Here is an 18,648-nt window from a genome sequence, read left to right on the forward strand (position 1 = left end):
GCCCTCTTGCTGCAACTGTAAATTGGTAGTCATAATGAAAAACAATATGGAGGTTCCTCAAAAAATTAAAAATAGAATTACCATATGATCCAGCAATTCCACTTCTGGGAATATATGTGAAGGAAATGAAAACACTATGTCGAAGAGATATCTCCATCTCCGCGTTCATAGTAGCATTATTTATAACAGCCAGGCAAGGCATGGAAACTTGTGTCCATTACCAGATGAATGGATAAAGTGTGTTATATATTTTATATACATATATAATGGAATATTATTCAGCCATAAAAAGGAGGAAATCTTGACATTTATGACAACATGAATGGACCCTGAGGCCATTATGCTAGATGAAAGAAGTCAGAGAAATACAAAATGATCTCACTTATACGTGAAATCTTAAAACAAACTCATGGAAAAAGAGATCAGATTTCTGGTTACCAGAGGTGAAGGGTAGGAGGAGGAAGAATTGAATAAATGTGGTCAAAAGGTACAAACTTTCAATTATAAGATAAATAAGTACTAGAGGTGTAACATACAACATGATGACCATAATCAATCCTGCTGTATGGTATATATAAAAGAGTATAAATCCTAAGAGTTCTCATCTGAAGGAAAAATACTTTTTTTGTATCAATGGATGATGCTGACTAAACGAATAATTTCACAACTTAAATAAGCCAAATTATTATGCTATATACCTTAAACTTATACAATGCTATATGTCTATTATATCTTAATAAAACCAGGAGGAAAAAACAAGTCTAAGGACAGCTTACATTCAAAGGGAAGTATCTTAGTCTGTTATGGTTGCTATAACAAAATACCACAGATTGGGTGGTTTATAAACAACAAATAATAAACAACAAATATTTATTTCTCACTGTTCTACAGGCTGGAAATCAGAGCAGGGTGCCAGCGTGATGGAGTGAGTGTGCCCTCTTCTCACAGACTTCTCACTGTACCCTCACTTGGCTGCAAGGGCCAGGGAGCTCTCTGGATCCTCTTTCATATGGGCACTAATACACTAAATTCTCCAACCAAAAGACACAGAATGGCTGAATGGATTTAAAAAAAAAAAGACCCATTTATATACTGCTCACAACAAGTCAGCTGTAAGGACATACAGACTGAAAGTGAAAAGATGGAAAAAGATATTCCAAGCAAATGGAAACCAAAAGAAAGCTGGGGTAGATACATTTTTCTGTAAATTTAATTTTTTTAAGATTGTAATCATTTATTTGTCAGAGAGACAGCACAAGCAGGGGGACAGGAAGGCAGAGGGAGAAGCAGGCTCCCCGCTGAGCAAGGAGCCTGATGCAGGACTCGATCCCAGGACCCTGGGATCATGACCTGAGCTGAAGGCAGATGCTTAACCGACTGAGCTGCCCAGGTATCCCTACATATACTTTTAACAGACAAAATAGACTTTATTAAAGACTAATAAGAGACAAAGAAGGGCATTACATAATGAAAGCAGGGGTTAATCCAACAGGAGGATATAATATTTGTAAATATTTATGCACCCAATATAGCAGCACCTAAATATATAAAGCAAATATTAACATATCTAAAGGAAGACACAGCAATACAGTAATAGTAGGGGACTTTAATATCCTGTTTATATCAATGGATATATCATCCAGGCAGAAAAATCAAGAAGGTAACATTGGCCTTAAATGACATGTTAGACCAGATAGACATAACAGATATATACAGAATATAACATCCAAAAGCAAAAGAATACATGTTCTTCTCAAGTGCACATGGAACATTCATCAGGACAGATCATATGTTAGGCCACAAAACACATCTTAAATCTAAAAAGATTGAAGTATATCAAGCATCTTTTCTGATGGCAGTGGTATAAAACTAGAAATCAATTACAAGTAGAAAATGGAAAAATTCATAAATATGTGGAGGTTAAACAACATGCTACTGAATAATCAATGGATCAAAGAAAAAAAATCAAAAGAAATAAAGAATACCTTGATTGTACAGTGAAGGAAACCATCAACAAAATGAAAAAGCAACCTGCTGAATGGGAGAAGAGATCTGCAAATGATATACCCAATAAAGTGCTAATTCAAAATATACTCCTGCATCCAACACCAAAACAAACAAAACATGATTTAAAAATGGGCAGAGGACCTAAACAGACATTTTTCCAAAGAAGACATACAGATGGTCAACATGAAAAGATGCTCAACATCACTAATCAACAGGAAGATGCAAATCAAAACCACAATGAGCTAGCACCTTACACCTGTCTGAATGGCTCGTGTCAAAAGACAATAACAAGTGTAAAGATGCGGAGGAAAGGGAAAAAGGGAACCCTTGTGCCCTGTTGGTGGAATGTAAATTGGTATAGCCATTATGTAAAACAATATGGATGTTCCTCAAAAAATTAAAAATAAAAATACCATATAATACAGCAGTTCCACTTCTGGGTATTTACCTAAAGAAAACAAAAACACTAATTTGAAAAGATACATGCACCCCTATGTTCACTACAGCATTATTTACAATAGCCAAGATATGGAAGCAGCCCACGTATCCATCAATATATACGTATGATGGAATATTACTTGGCCATAAAAAAGAATGAAATCTTGCCATTTGTGACAACATGGGTGGACCCAGAGGGTATTATGCTAAGTGAAATGAGTCAGACTGAGAAAGACAAATGTCATATGATTTCACTTATATGTGGAATCAAAAAAAAAAAAAACAGATTCAAATACAGAGAATAAACTGGTGGTTGCTGGGGGATGGAGGGATGGGTGAAATAGGCAAAGGGGATTAAGAGGTACAAACTTCCAATTATAAGTCACAGGGATGTAAAATATAGCATAGGGAATATAGTCAATAATGTAATAACTTTGTATGGTAACAGATGGTAACTATATTGTTCTAAGCATTTCATGTTATATAAATGTTGAATCACTATATTGTACACCTGAAACTAATATTGTATGTCAACTATATTTCAATTAAAAATAAGTTAATTTAAAAATATCTTGAGACAAATGAAAATACAACATGAAAATTTATGGGATGTAGCAAAAGCACTTTCTTGAAAAAGATTTTATTTATTTATTTACATGAGAGATAGAGAGAGACAGGAAAGTATGCAAGCAGAGGAAGCAGAAAGACAAGCAGACTCTGCACTGAGCACAGAGCCTGACACGGGACTCAATCTCACGACCCTGAAATCATGACCCGAGCCAAAGAAAATCAAGAGCCAAAATCAAGAATAGGACACTTAACTGACTGAGCCACCCAGGCGCCCTAGCAAAAGCACTTCTAAGACATAAGTTCATAGTGATAAAGGCCTACATCAAAAAATGAATTATCTTAAATAAACCTTGAGGAACTAAAAAAAATTACACCTCGAGGAGCTAAAAAAAAAAAGAACAAAGTTGGCAGAAGGAAGGAAATAAGAAAAATTAGAGCAGAAATAAATCAGAGACTAAAGAGACAATAGAGAAAATCAATGAAACTAAGAACTGAATCTTTGAAAAGTTAAAATTGACTTTAGGTAGACTTCCCAAGCAAAAAAGAGGGCTCAAAATCAGAAATGAAAGAGATGTTTCAACTGGTATCACAGAAATACAAAAGATCATAAGAGACTACTATGAACAATTATATGCCAACAAATTTGGCCACCTAAAAGAAATGGATAGATTCTTAGAAACATACACCCTACCAAGCCTGAATCATGAGAAGATATAAAATCTGAACAGACCAATCACTAGTAGGGAGGTTGGCTCAGGAATTAAAAACCTCCCAACAAACAAGTGTCCCGTACCACAGTTTCACTGGAGAATTCTACCAACATTCAAAAAAAAAAAAAAAAAAATTACACCAATCCTTCTCAGACTCTACCAAAAAAGGTGAGGGAACTCTTCCAAACTCATTTTATGAGACTAGCATTACTGGACAATAAAACCAGATAGGGACACCACAACAAATTTACAGGCCGATATCCCTGCTGAACATAAATGGAAAAATCCTCAACAAAATATTAGCAAACCAAATTCAACGATACATTAAAAAGAGCATACACTAAGATCAAGTGGGATCTATTCCAGGGATGCAGGGGTGGCTCAACATCTGCAAATCAATGTGATACAACAAATTAACAAAATGAAATATAAAAAATCATGATAATCTCAGATAATGCAGATGGAGAAAAATCATTTGACGAAAAACAACATCCACTTATGATAAAACTCTCAAAGTATAAAGGAAACACACCTCAGTATAATAAAGGCAATATATAACAAGCCCACAGCTAACATCATATTCAACACTGAGAAGTTGAAAGCTTTCCTTCTAACATCAGGAACAAAACAAGGATGCTGGCTCTTCTTGCCACTGATTAAACATAGTATTGGAAGTCCTATCTGGAACAATTAGTCAAGAAAAAAAAAATGGCATCCACATTGGAAAAGAAGAAATAAAACTGTCACTATTTGCAGATGACATATTATACGTAGAAAACACTAAAATCTCCACCAAAAAAGTATTAAAATAAACATTCAGTGAAGTTGCAGGACACAAAATTTACAGAAATCTATTGATTTCTATACAATAATGAGCTACCAGAAAGAGAAATTAGAAAATACTCCCATTTGCAATTGCATCAAAAAGAATAAAAACCTAGGGATAAATTTAACCAAGGAGGTGAAAGACCTGTACACTGAAAACTATAAGACATAAGTAAAAGAAACTGAAAACACAAATAAATGGAAAGATAGTCTGCCTTCATGGATTAGAAGAATATTGTTAAAATGTCCATTCTACTCAAAAAAATGTCCATACTACTCAGAGCAGTCTATAGATTCAATGCATCCTGTATCAAAATTCCAATGGCACATTTCACAGAAATAGAACAAACAATCCTAAAATCTGTATAGAACTACAAAAGACCTTGAACAGCCAAAGCAATCTTGAGAAAGAAAACTAGAGGCATCACACTCCCTGACTTTAAATTACACAGATGTAATAATCAAAAGAGTACAGTAGTCACATAAAAACAGACACATAAGTCAATGGAAAGAATAGAGAGCCCAGGAATAAAACCATGCATACATAGTCAATTAATTTACAACAAAAGATCCAAGAATATATAATGGGGAAAGGACAGTTATCCAATAAATGGTGTTGGGATACCTGGACAGCCACATGCAAATGAATGACACTGGCCCACTATCTTACACCATACACAAAAATTAGCTCAAAATGGATTAAAGATTTGAACATCAAATTAAAGATTAAAGACTGAAACCATAAAACTCTAGAAGAAAACATAAGCGGTAAGCTCCTAAACATCGGTCTTAGCGATGATTTTTTACTGGATCTAATACCAAAAACAAAGGCAAGAAATCCCAACATAAACAAGCTGAAAAGCTTCTGCACAGCAAAAGAATCCAACAACCAAATGAAAAGGCAAACTACTGGATGAGAGAAAATATTTGCAGTCATAACCTTTTTAATAGGTTAATATCCAAAATATACAAAGAACTCCTATAACCCAATACCAAAAAAAAAACAAAAACACACAAACAAAAAAACCCATAACAATCTAAGGGCACTAATGCCATTCATGAAGGCTCAACTCTCATGACCTAATTATTCACCTCCCAAAGGCCCTACCTCCTGAAACCATTACCTTGGGCATTAGGTTTTCAACATAGGGATTTCAGGAGACACAAACTCGTAGACCACAGAAGAGGAATTAGACTTTTTTTTTTTTTTTTTTTTAAGATTTTATTTACTTGAGACAAAGAGAGCATGAGCAAGCATGAACTGGGGTGGGCAGAGGGGAGGGAAAGGGAGAAGCAGGCTCACCACTGAGCAGGGATCCAGACAAGGGGCTTGAACCCAGGACTCTGAGATCATGACCAGAGCCGAAGGCAGATGCTTAACTGACTGAGCCACCCAGGCGCCCCAAGACTCCACCCTTTGACGGGAGGGATATCAAGTTTCTGAAACAGCATGTGGGATCAAAAATGTTGAGGGTATTCTTGGAAAATATGCTGCAGGGGCTATTTGAAGATGTAGAATCCTCTTACTCCCAGAGATCTTTCAGTTGCACATTTTATATCTGCCCTATTAACTTTAAACATCAAGGGAAACTTACACATACTGCCTACTATGCACCAGGCACTGTTAAAAGCACTGTAATGTGTTTTTCCTATTCTAAGATTATTCAATTCTGCTGTAAAAATTGAAAGAAACTAAGTGTGGGAACAACTGGATTGTAAGACCTATGGAGATTCGTTAAGATATGTTAAGTATAAATAGTAAATAGGTTATTAACCTACGAGGCATGTTAAAGACAAATAAATGGAACATAATTACGTTGAACATAGATTAAAAAAAACAATGGAACAAACGTTAAAGAGAGAAATGGTTGGAAGGAATAAGTAGATCTTTAAATATTCAAAAAGTAAAGACCACATCACTTCCATATTGACAACTATGTTATCCCTAAATCAGCCACCAGTTGGTGACATCCATTTTGGCCCCATATCTGCTCTTCCCAGGAAACACAGATAAAACCCATAGCTGCTCAGCAGGCTAATTTACGGCAAATTACACCTGTGAGCAGGTCTACTTGATCCTGCATCTCCAAAAGAGCAAGTGTATGTTGGCTTCACCTTCTGTCTGTTGAGACCCCTTGTTAATCCTTAGCTGTTTTTTTTTCTTAAGATTTTGAGAGAGAAAGAGAGAGCACAAGTGGGGGGAGGGGGGAGGGAGAAGCAGACTCCCCGCTGAGTGCAGAGCCCTTTGAGGGAATCGATCCCAGTACCCTGAGATCATGACCAGAGCCAAAATCAGACACTTAAACGACTGAACCACTCAGGCAGCCCTTAACTCTGTTCTTAATAACTATACCACTAGTCAGGAAAGCTGATGCAGCAAGGGCAGGATACATGAACATTGACTAACACTGAGATTTGGATAGTAGGGTCCTTTCTTCCAGTCCCTCCCCTCCCCACACCCTATCTTAAATATGTTAGCTGCCACAACTCTTTCCCCTTGATGTAAGTTTTAAATTAACGTAGTAAACTGTGTTAATTCCAGCAACTTAATTTGATCTGAACCCTTCTGTTCCATGACCTCCATGATTAGTAGCACAAGTGTACTTGGAAGCTACCATTTTAATTCCCCACCCCAGTAAGTGCTTTACAAGTAATATATGATTAAATCTACACAACAATCTTTTAAGGAAGGTATTATCATTCTTATCCTACAGGTGAGGAAACTGGATCTTGCAGAGGCTAAGTAACTTGTCCAAGGCAGCACAGCTAATAAATGGGGGAGCTAGAATTCAAGCCCATGAGGATATCGCTCCAGGATCCATGTTCTTTTTCACTAGGTTCGTTCATTTTTGTTTCTTCAATACCAAATACGTTGCCTGACATATAGCAGACATATTGTTTGATAACTTTAAATGATATAATCCTTGCTCTTAGTTTATTTGCCATGTGGCCAATAAATTATCCGAGTGAAGACTCAGTTTCCTCACAGAATTTAGCTATTATTTGAAGTCGATATATGCAAAACATTTTCCTCAGCCCTTACCCCTAGTAACTGCCTTAAGAAAGATAACTCTCATCCCCCACTCTGGGGCAGGTTTTTAGAAAGAGCCGTCGGGCACTTTCAAAGCTTAGTTTTCTATCCTATTTTACCATACTTCCCACGGCTATCCACAGAACAGGTGCATGGTGTTCAAGGCATGACAAGGTTCTCCCAATATTTCAGCTTCAAGCTAGTGAACCTCTTTCACCTCATTTTTATTTGCTAAACTATTTTTTCTTTCTGTTGTAGTTATCTTTAGATCAGCCCGCCCCCCCGCCGCCCCCGAGGTGGGTAGCAGTCAATTCAATCCCTTTATTGTGACTCTCGGCACCGACTCCTGCCAAGACACGGGGTGGGGGCGGGGGGAATCTCTCAGTCGCTTCTTAGTTAACTAATCTTCGTGATTTATCCGCCGCCGGCGGCGTGTCTTCACCTGTGAGGAGGGGCACGGCTGCACCCACCTCACACGGCAGTCCCGAAGCCGAAATGCCTAGCTCACAGAGGCGCTCAGTAGCTACTTCAAAAGCTTAGTTTGTTGAAACAATTTGCCAGAGTTTCCACGACATTTTCCTAATTTGAGTCCTTTCTGCCTCTCGTCCTCACTCTGGGAGCCCCACCTACCCCATTCACACACTTTTCCCTCAACCATTTCTTTCCGGCAGCTGAAATACAAAACAAGGCAGCCTTTTCTCCTCATTAATTTTTTTAACAGTGCGGTTTTCTTTTTTAACCAATAGTGTGGCTTTTCCCACCACCGCTTCACACGCGAAGAGCGCTTTCTCCTCATCTCCTCCCGCGTCTCCTCCCGCGTCTCCTCTCCCCCGGGGCAGTCTCTCAGGACACGCCGAGTTAGCGCGACTTACCGTGTTCCTGAGGCGCGGCTAGAGCTAGCTGGGGAGTCTCGGCTCGGAGGGGCGACCAGGCGCGTCCGGGCACCTCCCGTACGAGCGAGTAGAGCCCGGAGCCCGCCACGCAGGCGGGGCCAAAAGCCGTAGACCGAATCTCTCACGCCCCGAGCGAGGAGGCGAGGCCCTCAGGTTCCGGGCGAGTTCTTCTGCGGGCCGGCGGGAGGCGGGGTCGGGGTCCGGGTAGCGGTAGCGGAGTGGGGCGGGGCCTCCTGGAGTGGGCGGGGTCCTGAGACCGGGGAGGCGGGGCCAGCAGGCGCGGGGCGTCCCTCACTGGGCAGGCGGGAGGCGGGGTCCGCACGACGGATGCTGCGGGGTTGGCCGACACCGAGAGATGTCCTCAGGCCGCAGGCGGGAGGCGGGGCCGGCCGGAGTAGGCGGGTCCCTGAGGCGGGGGAGGCGGGGCCAGGCCGGCGCAGGGGGAGTTGCTCCATCGGCTGGCCAGAAAGTGGGTACGGCGGGAGTAGGAGGGGTCTGTACAGCCGCAGGCGGGGCGGACTCCTTGGACCCGCGGGCCACCTGGGTCCTGCCATAGTTGGAGGTGGCCCAAGGCTCTCAGTTCCTTCTGCTGTAGCTCTGGCGGAATCTGCGCGATGGGTGACCCGGAAAGGCCGGAAGCGGCCAGGCCCGAGCTGGATGAGGTAAATGTTGCTGCCGTTCCCTGTCCCGCCCCATAGTCACGCCTGGCCTTTAGGTTGCAGGTTGCAGCCGGGACCTGCGAGGTGCAGGACTGCTGTAGGAAATTTTACCCGTTGTGGTCGGCAACCCAGTGCAGGCCCAGCCGCGAGCCCTCGCCGCAGCCTGGTTTCGTGGTTGTGAGTGCTCGGGAGGCCGTCCCCGGGGAGGGGTGACGAGGGAGCCGGGTTTCTGCTCGGTTGCTCTGCTCCGGGGCCAGACAAGGGCGAAGCTCTGAGGTTTCGGGGCGGCCCAGGAGCGCCCCGCCCCCGCAGTCTGCCCCGTACTCTCCTCCCATCTTTGATCCTCTGGAGCCCTGGCTGGGGAAACCCAGGCAAGGAATGAGGACAGGTGGATTTACTGGAGAAATGCATCCCGAATCTGTGAGATGGTTAAAAGGAGTTGGAGGCCGGGTGTGGAAATTGACTCAGGTGGATGGGGTGGTGACGATAGGTAAAAGGGCGACGGGAAGTCCTCACAGCAATGAAAAACATCAGGTTAGGAGGCCATTTGCTCACATTGGGCCACTTAACTAGCTGTGACTCTCTCGGGTGTCACTTCATTTATTCAGTGGACGTGATACTTCCCTCACAGAAGATTAAGTCAAAGGCTTTATGCAAAGTGCCACGGAAGTTGTGGGTGCCTCCTAAAACCCAAGTTAACATGTTTATCTTCCGCTTCTATAATAGAAGTACATAATAACAGTAAATCAGTTTATTAGACTGTTGTATGGTAGTTCAAATTGTTGCTCTATAATTTTCATACCCTGTTATTTCACAAATACTTCTAAACCATTTGTGTACAAGAGAAATACTTTTTGTATTTATTTTGAATCTGTTGGCTGTGTGTGAATATCTTTGTTTTAGCAGTTTCAGCTTACAGAGACTCATACTTAGCCCTACATTTCTTTAGAAACTTGTGGAGTCCAGATTTGGGGTTTTATATTATTTGATTTTGATTTTGTAAACATTTAGTAACTAATTAACAAGTTGTAAATATCCTTCAAACTTTTTCTTCCTCTTTTAAAAAATACATTGAATACCAATTTCCTCACTCCAAAAGGACAATTCGGATTTTTCTTCTTGTGCTACAGTCATTCAGACTTAAGACCTGGAAGTTAACTTTTATTATCCCTTTCTCAATGACATAGGCCCACAAAGACAGAGGCAGAATATTAGCTGTAGAATGAATTCTAGTGAGCATCTGGTCCAAAAGTTTTTAACTTGATTTGCAAGGATGCTTCAAGCACGTTGTTTCTCTAGATATGATGGTGCAGCATGGGCCACCTGCATTAGAATCACCTGGAGTTGTAAAAAATGTAAATTACTGGGCCTAGATTCTAGACATGGTAAATCAAAATCTCTTGGGAGGGTTTGGGATTGCATTTTTAACAAGGACTTCAGGTGATTCTGATTCACATATTTTAAGAAACACTGCCTTGGGCTTGAAGGGTGTTTATGAATCTCCTGAAGTTTATAGATTTTGTATGTGCCCATGTGAAATCTCCTGACAAAGAGGTCCTTAGCTTTCATCAGTTTCTTGAAGTTAACTTTCATTAATCTAATTGATAGTCCCTATTTTCAAGGTAAGAAAGTTTAGGCCGGAAAAGATAAAATGACATGCCGAGGACCACATCATTCAATAGCAGAGCTGGGCTTAAAACCAAGTTCTTGCTTGTGGGCCAGTATTCTGTTTTATCAGATTTGGTAGGAATAGAAAAATGAAAATGAAAGTGACACCTGGGCAAATACAAATAGTGTATGACTATAGCAGCATCCAAATAGTCTTCTTCACCTGAGAAGAGAGGCCAAGGCAAACAAATGAAAGTGGTGGAATTGGGGCTGGATTGAGAGGGAGGGGCCTTGTAGCATGACAGCCTACACCAGGAAATGGTGAGTGCTAGCTGGGGAATCTGCTCGGGCATATCCTCTTGGGATGAGGTGACCAGAAACTAAGGCAGGCAGAAACTAGAGGCACTAGTCTGGAAGACACAGTGGAATGTTGCCAAAGAATGCTTGTGTGTTCTGAACTTTATTTCAGGGTTTCATCACTTTACACCGGTGCAGCTACAACAACTTGTCTGCCTACCTCCAGTCTTACCCACTGTTTAATCCTTTTTACCATTCCTAAATTCATCCTTCACTAAACCAGTGCCTTTATGTCACTCCTCCCAAGTAGAAACTCTTGAGATGGTCTCAATTCCCACCAAAAACACCCAATTCTGTAGGCTGGCAAAGCGCTGTTGAAGCAGCTTTTTCACGCTGACCACCACATCTTAATTCAGGCTGCCCTGACATTTTCTCGAAGAAGACATACAGATGGCCAACAGACACATGAAAAGATGCTCAACATCATTCATCAGGGAAATACAAATCAAAACTACAATGAGATATCACCTCACACCTGTCAGAATGGCTAAAATTAACAGCACAGGAAACAACAGATGTTGGCGAGGATGTAGAGAAAGGGGAACCCTCTAACACTATTGGTGAGATGCAAACTGGTGCAGGCACTCTGGAAAACAGTATGGAGATTCCTCAAAAAGTTAAAAATAGAACTACCCAATGACCCAGCAATTGCACTACTTGTTATTTACCCAAAAGATACAAAAATACTGATTCGAAGAGACACATGCACCCTGATGTTTATAGCAGCAATATCAATCATAGCCAAATTATGGAAAGAGCCCAAAGGTCCATCAACTAATGAATGGATAAAGAAGATGTGCATACACACACACACACACACACACACACACACAGACAGTGGAATATTATTCAGCCATCCAAAAGAATGAAATTTTGCCATTTGCAATGACATGGATGGAGCTAGAGTGTATTATGCTAAGGGAAGTAAGTCAGTCAGAGAAAGACAAATACCATATGATTTCACTCATGTGGAATTTAAGAAATAAAACGGATGAACATAGGGGAAGGGGAAACGAGGGGGAGGCAAACCATAAGAGACTCTTAACTATAGAGAACAAAGTGAGGGTTGATGGAGTGGAGGTGGGCAGGGGATGGACTAAATGGATAATGGGTATTAAGGAGGGTACTTGCTGCGATGAGCACTGGGTGCTGTATGTAAGCGATGAATCACTAAATTCTACTTCTGAAACCAGTATTACACTGTATGTTAACTAGAATTTCAATAAAAGCTTGAAAAAAACTAAACAAAAATTCAGGCTGCCATTTGTACCTCTGAGATCAATACCATGGTTGCTACCAAAATCTAGGGATTTTTCTTTTTCCAGTTCATCCTGGATAGATATCCAGTGAATCTTCCTGATGCCACCCCTATTCCTGCTAATTCATATTCAGAAACTCTCCATGACTGTCCACAGAAATGATTTTCAAACTGCCCTACAGTGAATGTCAGTACCTGGGGGTTGGGGTCAAATGGTGAGTGTTGGAGTATGATCCTCTCAATCCCCCAGATGTTTAAAAATCTTTGGTCCACAGAATTAATTCCTAACCTCTTACCCTGATTGATATCCAGAGTGTGGATCCTTTACAGAATTCTTCTCTGTTCCATCTGTTGACAGAGATGGCTTTAGCCAAATCAGATCACTTCTGCCTTTGCTTTTGATTGTCCTACATCCATTTCAGCCACTCTTTTTCTTTCTTTTTTTAAAAAAGATTTTATTTATTTATCGGAGAGAGAGAGATTACAAGCAGGAGGAGTGGCAGGCAGGGGAGAGGGAGAAGCAGGCTCCCCGTTGAGCAAGGAGCCGGACGTGGGGCTCAAGACCTGAGCCAAAGGCAGATGGTTATCCAGTTGAGCCACCCAGGCGCCCCTATTTCAGCCACTTTTAATCCCAACTGGCTCCTCTTCTTCCATCTGCCCTTCCAATGTCAGCATTTTCTCAGCTGCATCCCCAGGTGTGCTGCTTCTCTATGTTTTTCTCCCTGGGTAATCCCTTTGGTGACTACTAATGGGACGGATAGCCACCACTCCTCTGCCATTGTATTATATTTTTAGCTACCTACTGGATATCTTCAAACTGAACAAATTATGTTTTTTATTGACCAACTTGACTTTTTAAAAACTTTTGTGTTTGTAACTATTGTTGTTGTGGCTTGGGTTGGTGGGGGAGTTCATTCAAATTAAGCTTTTTTAAAACATCTAATGTGAGAAGCAAGAAATTTGGCTCATTTATTCAATTATTCTCCAGATGCTGAGCACTTTCTCTGTGTCTCTTATTTCTTGATATGATCATTCAGTTGCTGGACATCTCAAGGGCCTCTTCAACTGTTCCTTATCCTGTTCTTCAAAATCCAAATTTTTAACAAGAATGATTAATTCTACTTCTGAATATCTCTTATAGCAGTCTTCTTTTGTGTTTCTACTGCTGGTACCCTAGTTCAGGCAAGATTTGGGTAGGGTAATGATTTTTTAATTGTTCTCTCCACCTGCAATTTCTCTTCTAATCTGACCATATTTCTGGATAAGTGATTTTTAAAAAGATTTATTTATTTATTGGGGGGTTAGGCAGAGGGAGAGAATCTTCAAGCAGACTCCCCGCTCAGCACGAAGCCCCATGTGGGGCTCCATCCCACGACACATGAGATCATTGACCTGAGCTGAAACCAAGAGTCTGATGCTCAACCAACTGAGCCACCCAGGCTCAAAAAGGGATCTTCAAACAGATCTGGCTATGTTTCTTACCTAATTCAAAGTCTCCCAATAGTCTATGTGATAGAGGCCAGATGCTAAAGTGTTCTGTATCAAAACAGACCACTTTGATTTCTGAAAATTTTTAAATATCAACATCTTTATATCTATTTACTATTCAAAATACATACCCACCTTAACCTCAGATAAAGCTTAGAAATGGAGTATGTATTTTAAAAGCTAAAAGTTAAAAATCTTTGCTTGTTTCATTTCATCAGAATGATGACATTGAGGTAAAAAAGTGTCAAAACAGTTGTATTGGAACGGGTACAGGAAAATAGTTGTGGCAAAATTCATATATATTTACATTGAAGGCCCTCCTCCCATGGCTTTAACACATGAGCCTAGTTTTCGAACAAACTTATAAGTGTAACACTAATGATAAAACCCACCTTTATTTTATTAGTATTATTTTACTTAAGTTAATATATGTAACATTACTTATAAAATCAATTAATGGAATAGGGAGGCTATTTTGATGAAACCATCATTTTGAACTGGGGTATGGATGATTAGTGAAGATTTCTATCAAACTTAGCAAGCAATTTCTTTGCATATTCATCAGAAGTTTTCTTAATCAATTTACTACTAGCCAGGTCTGTGGATTTATCAAGCCTGTAAAATATGTGGATACCCATTGGCTTTAGAATGCATGAGTAGCAGCTTCTTCTCTGATGCGCCCACATATTTCTGTTCCCACTGATTGAGTTATACCTTACCAAATCAGTTGTCTTATTTCCAATCTTATTTATACCTATTGTATTTGTATTGTAATTACTGTAGTTTAATTAAGTGTGTAAACTAATATATGAGAATGAGAAGAAAGTTGTTTCTATAAAAACTTAAATTGAAAGCTTTGGAAAACTCAGTAAAGATGACTTGTTAAAAACAAATTCTGGGGTGCATGGGTGGCTCAGTCAATTAAGCGTCTGCTTCAGCTCAGGTCATGATCTTGGGGTCCTGGGATGGAGCCCCACATCAGGCTCCGTGCTGAGCAGGCTCCCTGCTTCTCCCTCTGCCCCTCCCCCTGCCTGTGTTTTCTCTCTCTCTCTCTCTCTCATAAATAAATAAATAAGTAAAATCTTAAAAAAAAAAAACAACCCACAAATTCTGTAGAATTAGGTGTAAGCAAGACAAGTATAATAAGATTGGGAGGGAATCCTACAAGAGATAAGAACTCTGCACTCAGACTATTCTACCTTACGTATGTTAAAACTAGGAAGTGTAAGTGATGCATTAGGTCGTGTTTATCAGAAAGACTTGAGAGTCCAGTGAGCCAAATTAACAACAACAAAAAGCTTTGACTCTATAGCAGAAAATGAGTAATGAATGTAAATTACATGTTTAAGTTAAATAGTTTAAGGCATATATCATTTTCTTTTCTTTTTTTTTAAGATGGTACGTTTTATGTTATGTGTATTTTTTTTTAAAGATTTTATTTATTTATTTGACAGAGATAGAGACAGCCAGCGAGAGAGGAAACACAAGCAGGGGGAGTGGGAGAGGAAGAAGCAGGCTCCCAGCGGAGGAGCCTGATGTGGGGCTCGATCCCAGAACGCCAGGATCACGCCCTGAGCCGAAGGCAGACGCTTAACAACTAAGCCATCCAGGCGCTCCCATATATCATTTTCTTATGATTCATTCCTTTAGAAAATTTCTAACCACCAGTTTGGATCATTTCAAATAAGAGGGCTTCTACTGTATTATTATTACTATTGTATTATTGTTTTTTCCTTTTTGTTTTTTTAAAGATGTTATTTATTTATTTATTTGACAGAGAGAGAGAGCGAACAAGCAGAGGGAGCAGCAGGCAGAGGGAAAGGGAGAAGCAGACTCCCCACTGATCAGGGAGCCGGATGTGGGGCTCAATGAGGGGCTTAATTCCAGGACCCCAGGATCATGACATGAGCTGAAGGCAGCTGCTTAACCAATTGAGCCACCCAGGCACCCCTCCTTTTTGTTTGGTTTTGAACAAAATCTTGGTTCACTTCTTTTTTTTTTTTTTTTAAGATTCATTTATTTATTTTAGGGGGTGAGGAGGAGGGAGAGAATCTCAAGCAGGCTCCCTGCTGAGCGCAGAGCCCCGAGGTGGGGCTTGATCCCATGACCCTGAGATCATGACCCTGATATCACAACCCAAGCTGAAACCAAGAGTCAGATGCTTAACCAGCTGAGTCACCCAGGCGTCCTTTAGGTCACTTCTGAAAAGCAAATACAAATGGTTACAGGGGTTTTGTTTTTGTTTTGTTGTTGGCTTTGTTGTTGTTTTTGACTGCCTTTCTCTTCATCTCATGTATTCTTCAGTTAAGCAGAGATGGCTAGAGAAACTTTCATCTGGGGTCATCCAAAAAAAAAAAAAAAGGAAAGAAAAATGACAATCTGGAAACACAAGTTTATGCATTGGTGGCTTTCTGTATAGTTTAGAACATTTCTGTTGTTTTTTACTACTATTTTAACAGGTTAAAAACACATTTCATGGTGAAATCTTAATCTAGCATTTAGTGACATTAGAGGGGCTGCAGAGTTCTTCAGAACACATTTGGGAAGTCTCTGCTTGCTTTCTGGTTTCTTCTCTTTCCATTGTCCCTACAAATGGTTAAGTCCAGACTTAGAAAGTTACTTCCAGTTCTTTAAAAATGTCACATTCCTGGGTGCCTGGGTGACTCCGTTCGTTAAGCAGCTGCCTTCGGCTGGGGTCATGATCTCAAGGTCCTGAGATCAAGCCCCACATTGGGATCCCTGCTCAGTGGGGAGTCTGTTTCTCCCTCTCCCTCTGCAGCTCCCCCTGCTTGTGCTCTCGTGCTCACTTTCTCTCTCTCAAATAAATAAATAAAATTTTTTTTAAAAAGTCACATGCCATCATGCCTTTTTCCCCATTGCTTTCTGTTCTAAAATATAGGTTCTTAGTCCAGGTCCATAGAGGATATTCCAGAGATCCTAGAGCTTTGGAATGTATGGTCCTCCTGACATTGTATTAAAATGTGTGTGGATTTTTTAAGCATCATGAAAATAAGCAATATATCATCTTTAGCTCAATCCAGAGGTTTATGTTACTTAAGCCCTCCTCTCTTCACCATTGCAAACTCTTTCATAATGCTCTCCTAATCCAACTTCTTCTCTTAACAATGCACACGTTATCAGAATGGAACAGGAAGAATATAGGTACAAAAGTGAGTTTCATTCTTTTTCTAAATATTTTATTTATTTATTTATTCATGAGAGGCAGGGAGAGAGAGAGGCAGAGGGAGAAGCAGGCTCCCAGTGGAGCATGATCCTGGGATCATGACCTGAGCTGAAGGCAGACACTTAACCAACTGAGCCACCCAGGCATCCTGAATTGCATTCTAATTGAAAGGTGCTAGTCTTCAGCAGTTTTCATAGATCCTAACATTGATCAATTATTCAGTCAGTATTTAAAAACTCCCTCAGGGCCAGGGTGCTTGGTACCAAAGAGTTACTGCTTATGATGGTTCACATAGCAAATACAGTGAAGGTAAGGAATTCCAGCTCTGAATACATGCCCGTACCCCAGGGACAAAATATATAAAGGCAACACAAACAAAAAACTTGACAGCTTCCATTTAAAAAATTTGCTTAAATATTTGGGGGAATGAATATCAACTAAATGCCAGGTACCATACTGGGTTCTAGGGATTCCACAAGAGTAAAGTTGGTTTTTACTCTCAAGAAGCATAGTCTAGAGGAGACTATAGACGAATAATTAGGAATTAAATTGCAGTGAGCTGTATGCTATGTTAGGGACCTAACCCAGGCCTTTAGGGTGATGGGGGAAAGGGAAATGTGGGAGCACTCAGAAAAGGCTTGATTTGTGTGGTTATCAGGTTATCTCAGTGATGTATTGTGGTCTTATGTTAAATTAAATTCAAAAGGTATCCAGTAACCCAATCACAAGATAAAGAGAAATTAGCAGCCCATTCACTTACTTAGTTAATGGTTTTGTTTTGTTTTTAAGGTTTTATTTATTTTATTTGAGAGAGAGAGAGACAGCCAGCGAGAGAGGGAACACAAGCAGGGGGAGTGGGAGAGGAAGAAGCAGGCTCCCAGCGGAAGAGCCCGACAAGGGGCTCGATCCCAGAACTCCGGGATCACTCCCTGAGCCGAAGGCAGACGCTTAACAACTGAGCCACCCCGGCATCCCTTACTTAGCTAATGTTTATTGATGTTATGCTTGACACAGTACTCTGGGAGCATCATAATAAATAAAAAGTGGTTTCTACTCTCCAGGGCCTACAAGTGGTTTATCTTGGAAGGCCTACACCTTCAAATAAGTAGTTACAAACTAAGACAGTCTCTACTCTAACGACCGTATGTGTGCAGTGTGCAAGCCTTACCTGCATTTGTATAGCCTCAGGCTTTGATTTTTTGTCTTTTTCTCATCTTGCCTTGCCTTAGCACATTTGCTTCAGAGATGTGTGATTGGCGGAAGCAATGATAAGGACAAAAGAACGTGATTGACCTGGCACTGGGGAGAGAGAGACAGTTTGAGTTAGGAGTCCAGAATTTAAATGTATCCCAATAATCTTGATTTATACATTTTAAGCCTAATTGTATATACTTTGCATATATTCATTAACATGTAAAGTACGACTCTTCTGATACTCTTGCTGACTATTAAAATATACACATATATTTTAAGTACTTAAAATATGTATATACCTGGCACTGTCCCTCTTTGGAATGCCATCATTTACAAGTCGTATGTATACAGGTGTATGTGCTTCTCACTTGATTCCACAAAGCTTTGAGCCAGCCCACGGTGAGACCATCTGTAATAATGTTAACA

The 18,648-nt window shown here is 40.5% G+C and overlaps 1 protein-coding gene across 1 annotated transcript in view; it reads left to right on the forward strand.

Moving 5' to 3' along the window:
• The first annotated feature begins 8,899 nt into the window (after positions 1–8,899).
• Positions 8,900–18,648, forward strand: part of RRM2B (ribonucleotide reductase regulatory TP53 inducible subunit M2B) — a 45,468-nt gene continuing 35,719 nt past the window's right edge. The window contains exon 1 of the mRNA XM_045805840.2: positions 8,900–9,136. Within this exon, the coding sequence (XP_045661796.1) occupies positions 9,089–9,136 (48 nt within the window). The 5' untranslated portion in view covers positions 8,900–9,088. The remainder of the gene's footprint in view (positions 9,137–18,648) is intronic.

The sequence above is a fragment of the Ursus americanus genome, chromosome 9 (genome assembly GCF_024610735.1).
Source record: "Ursus americanus isolate L20-20 chromosome 9, mUrsAme1.1.p, whole genome shotgun sequence".
Lineage (NCBI taxonomy): Eukaryota > Metazoa > Chordata > Mammalia > Carnivora > Ursidae > Ursus > Ursus americanus.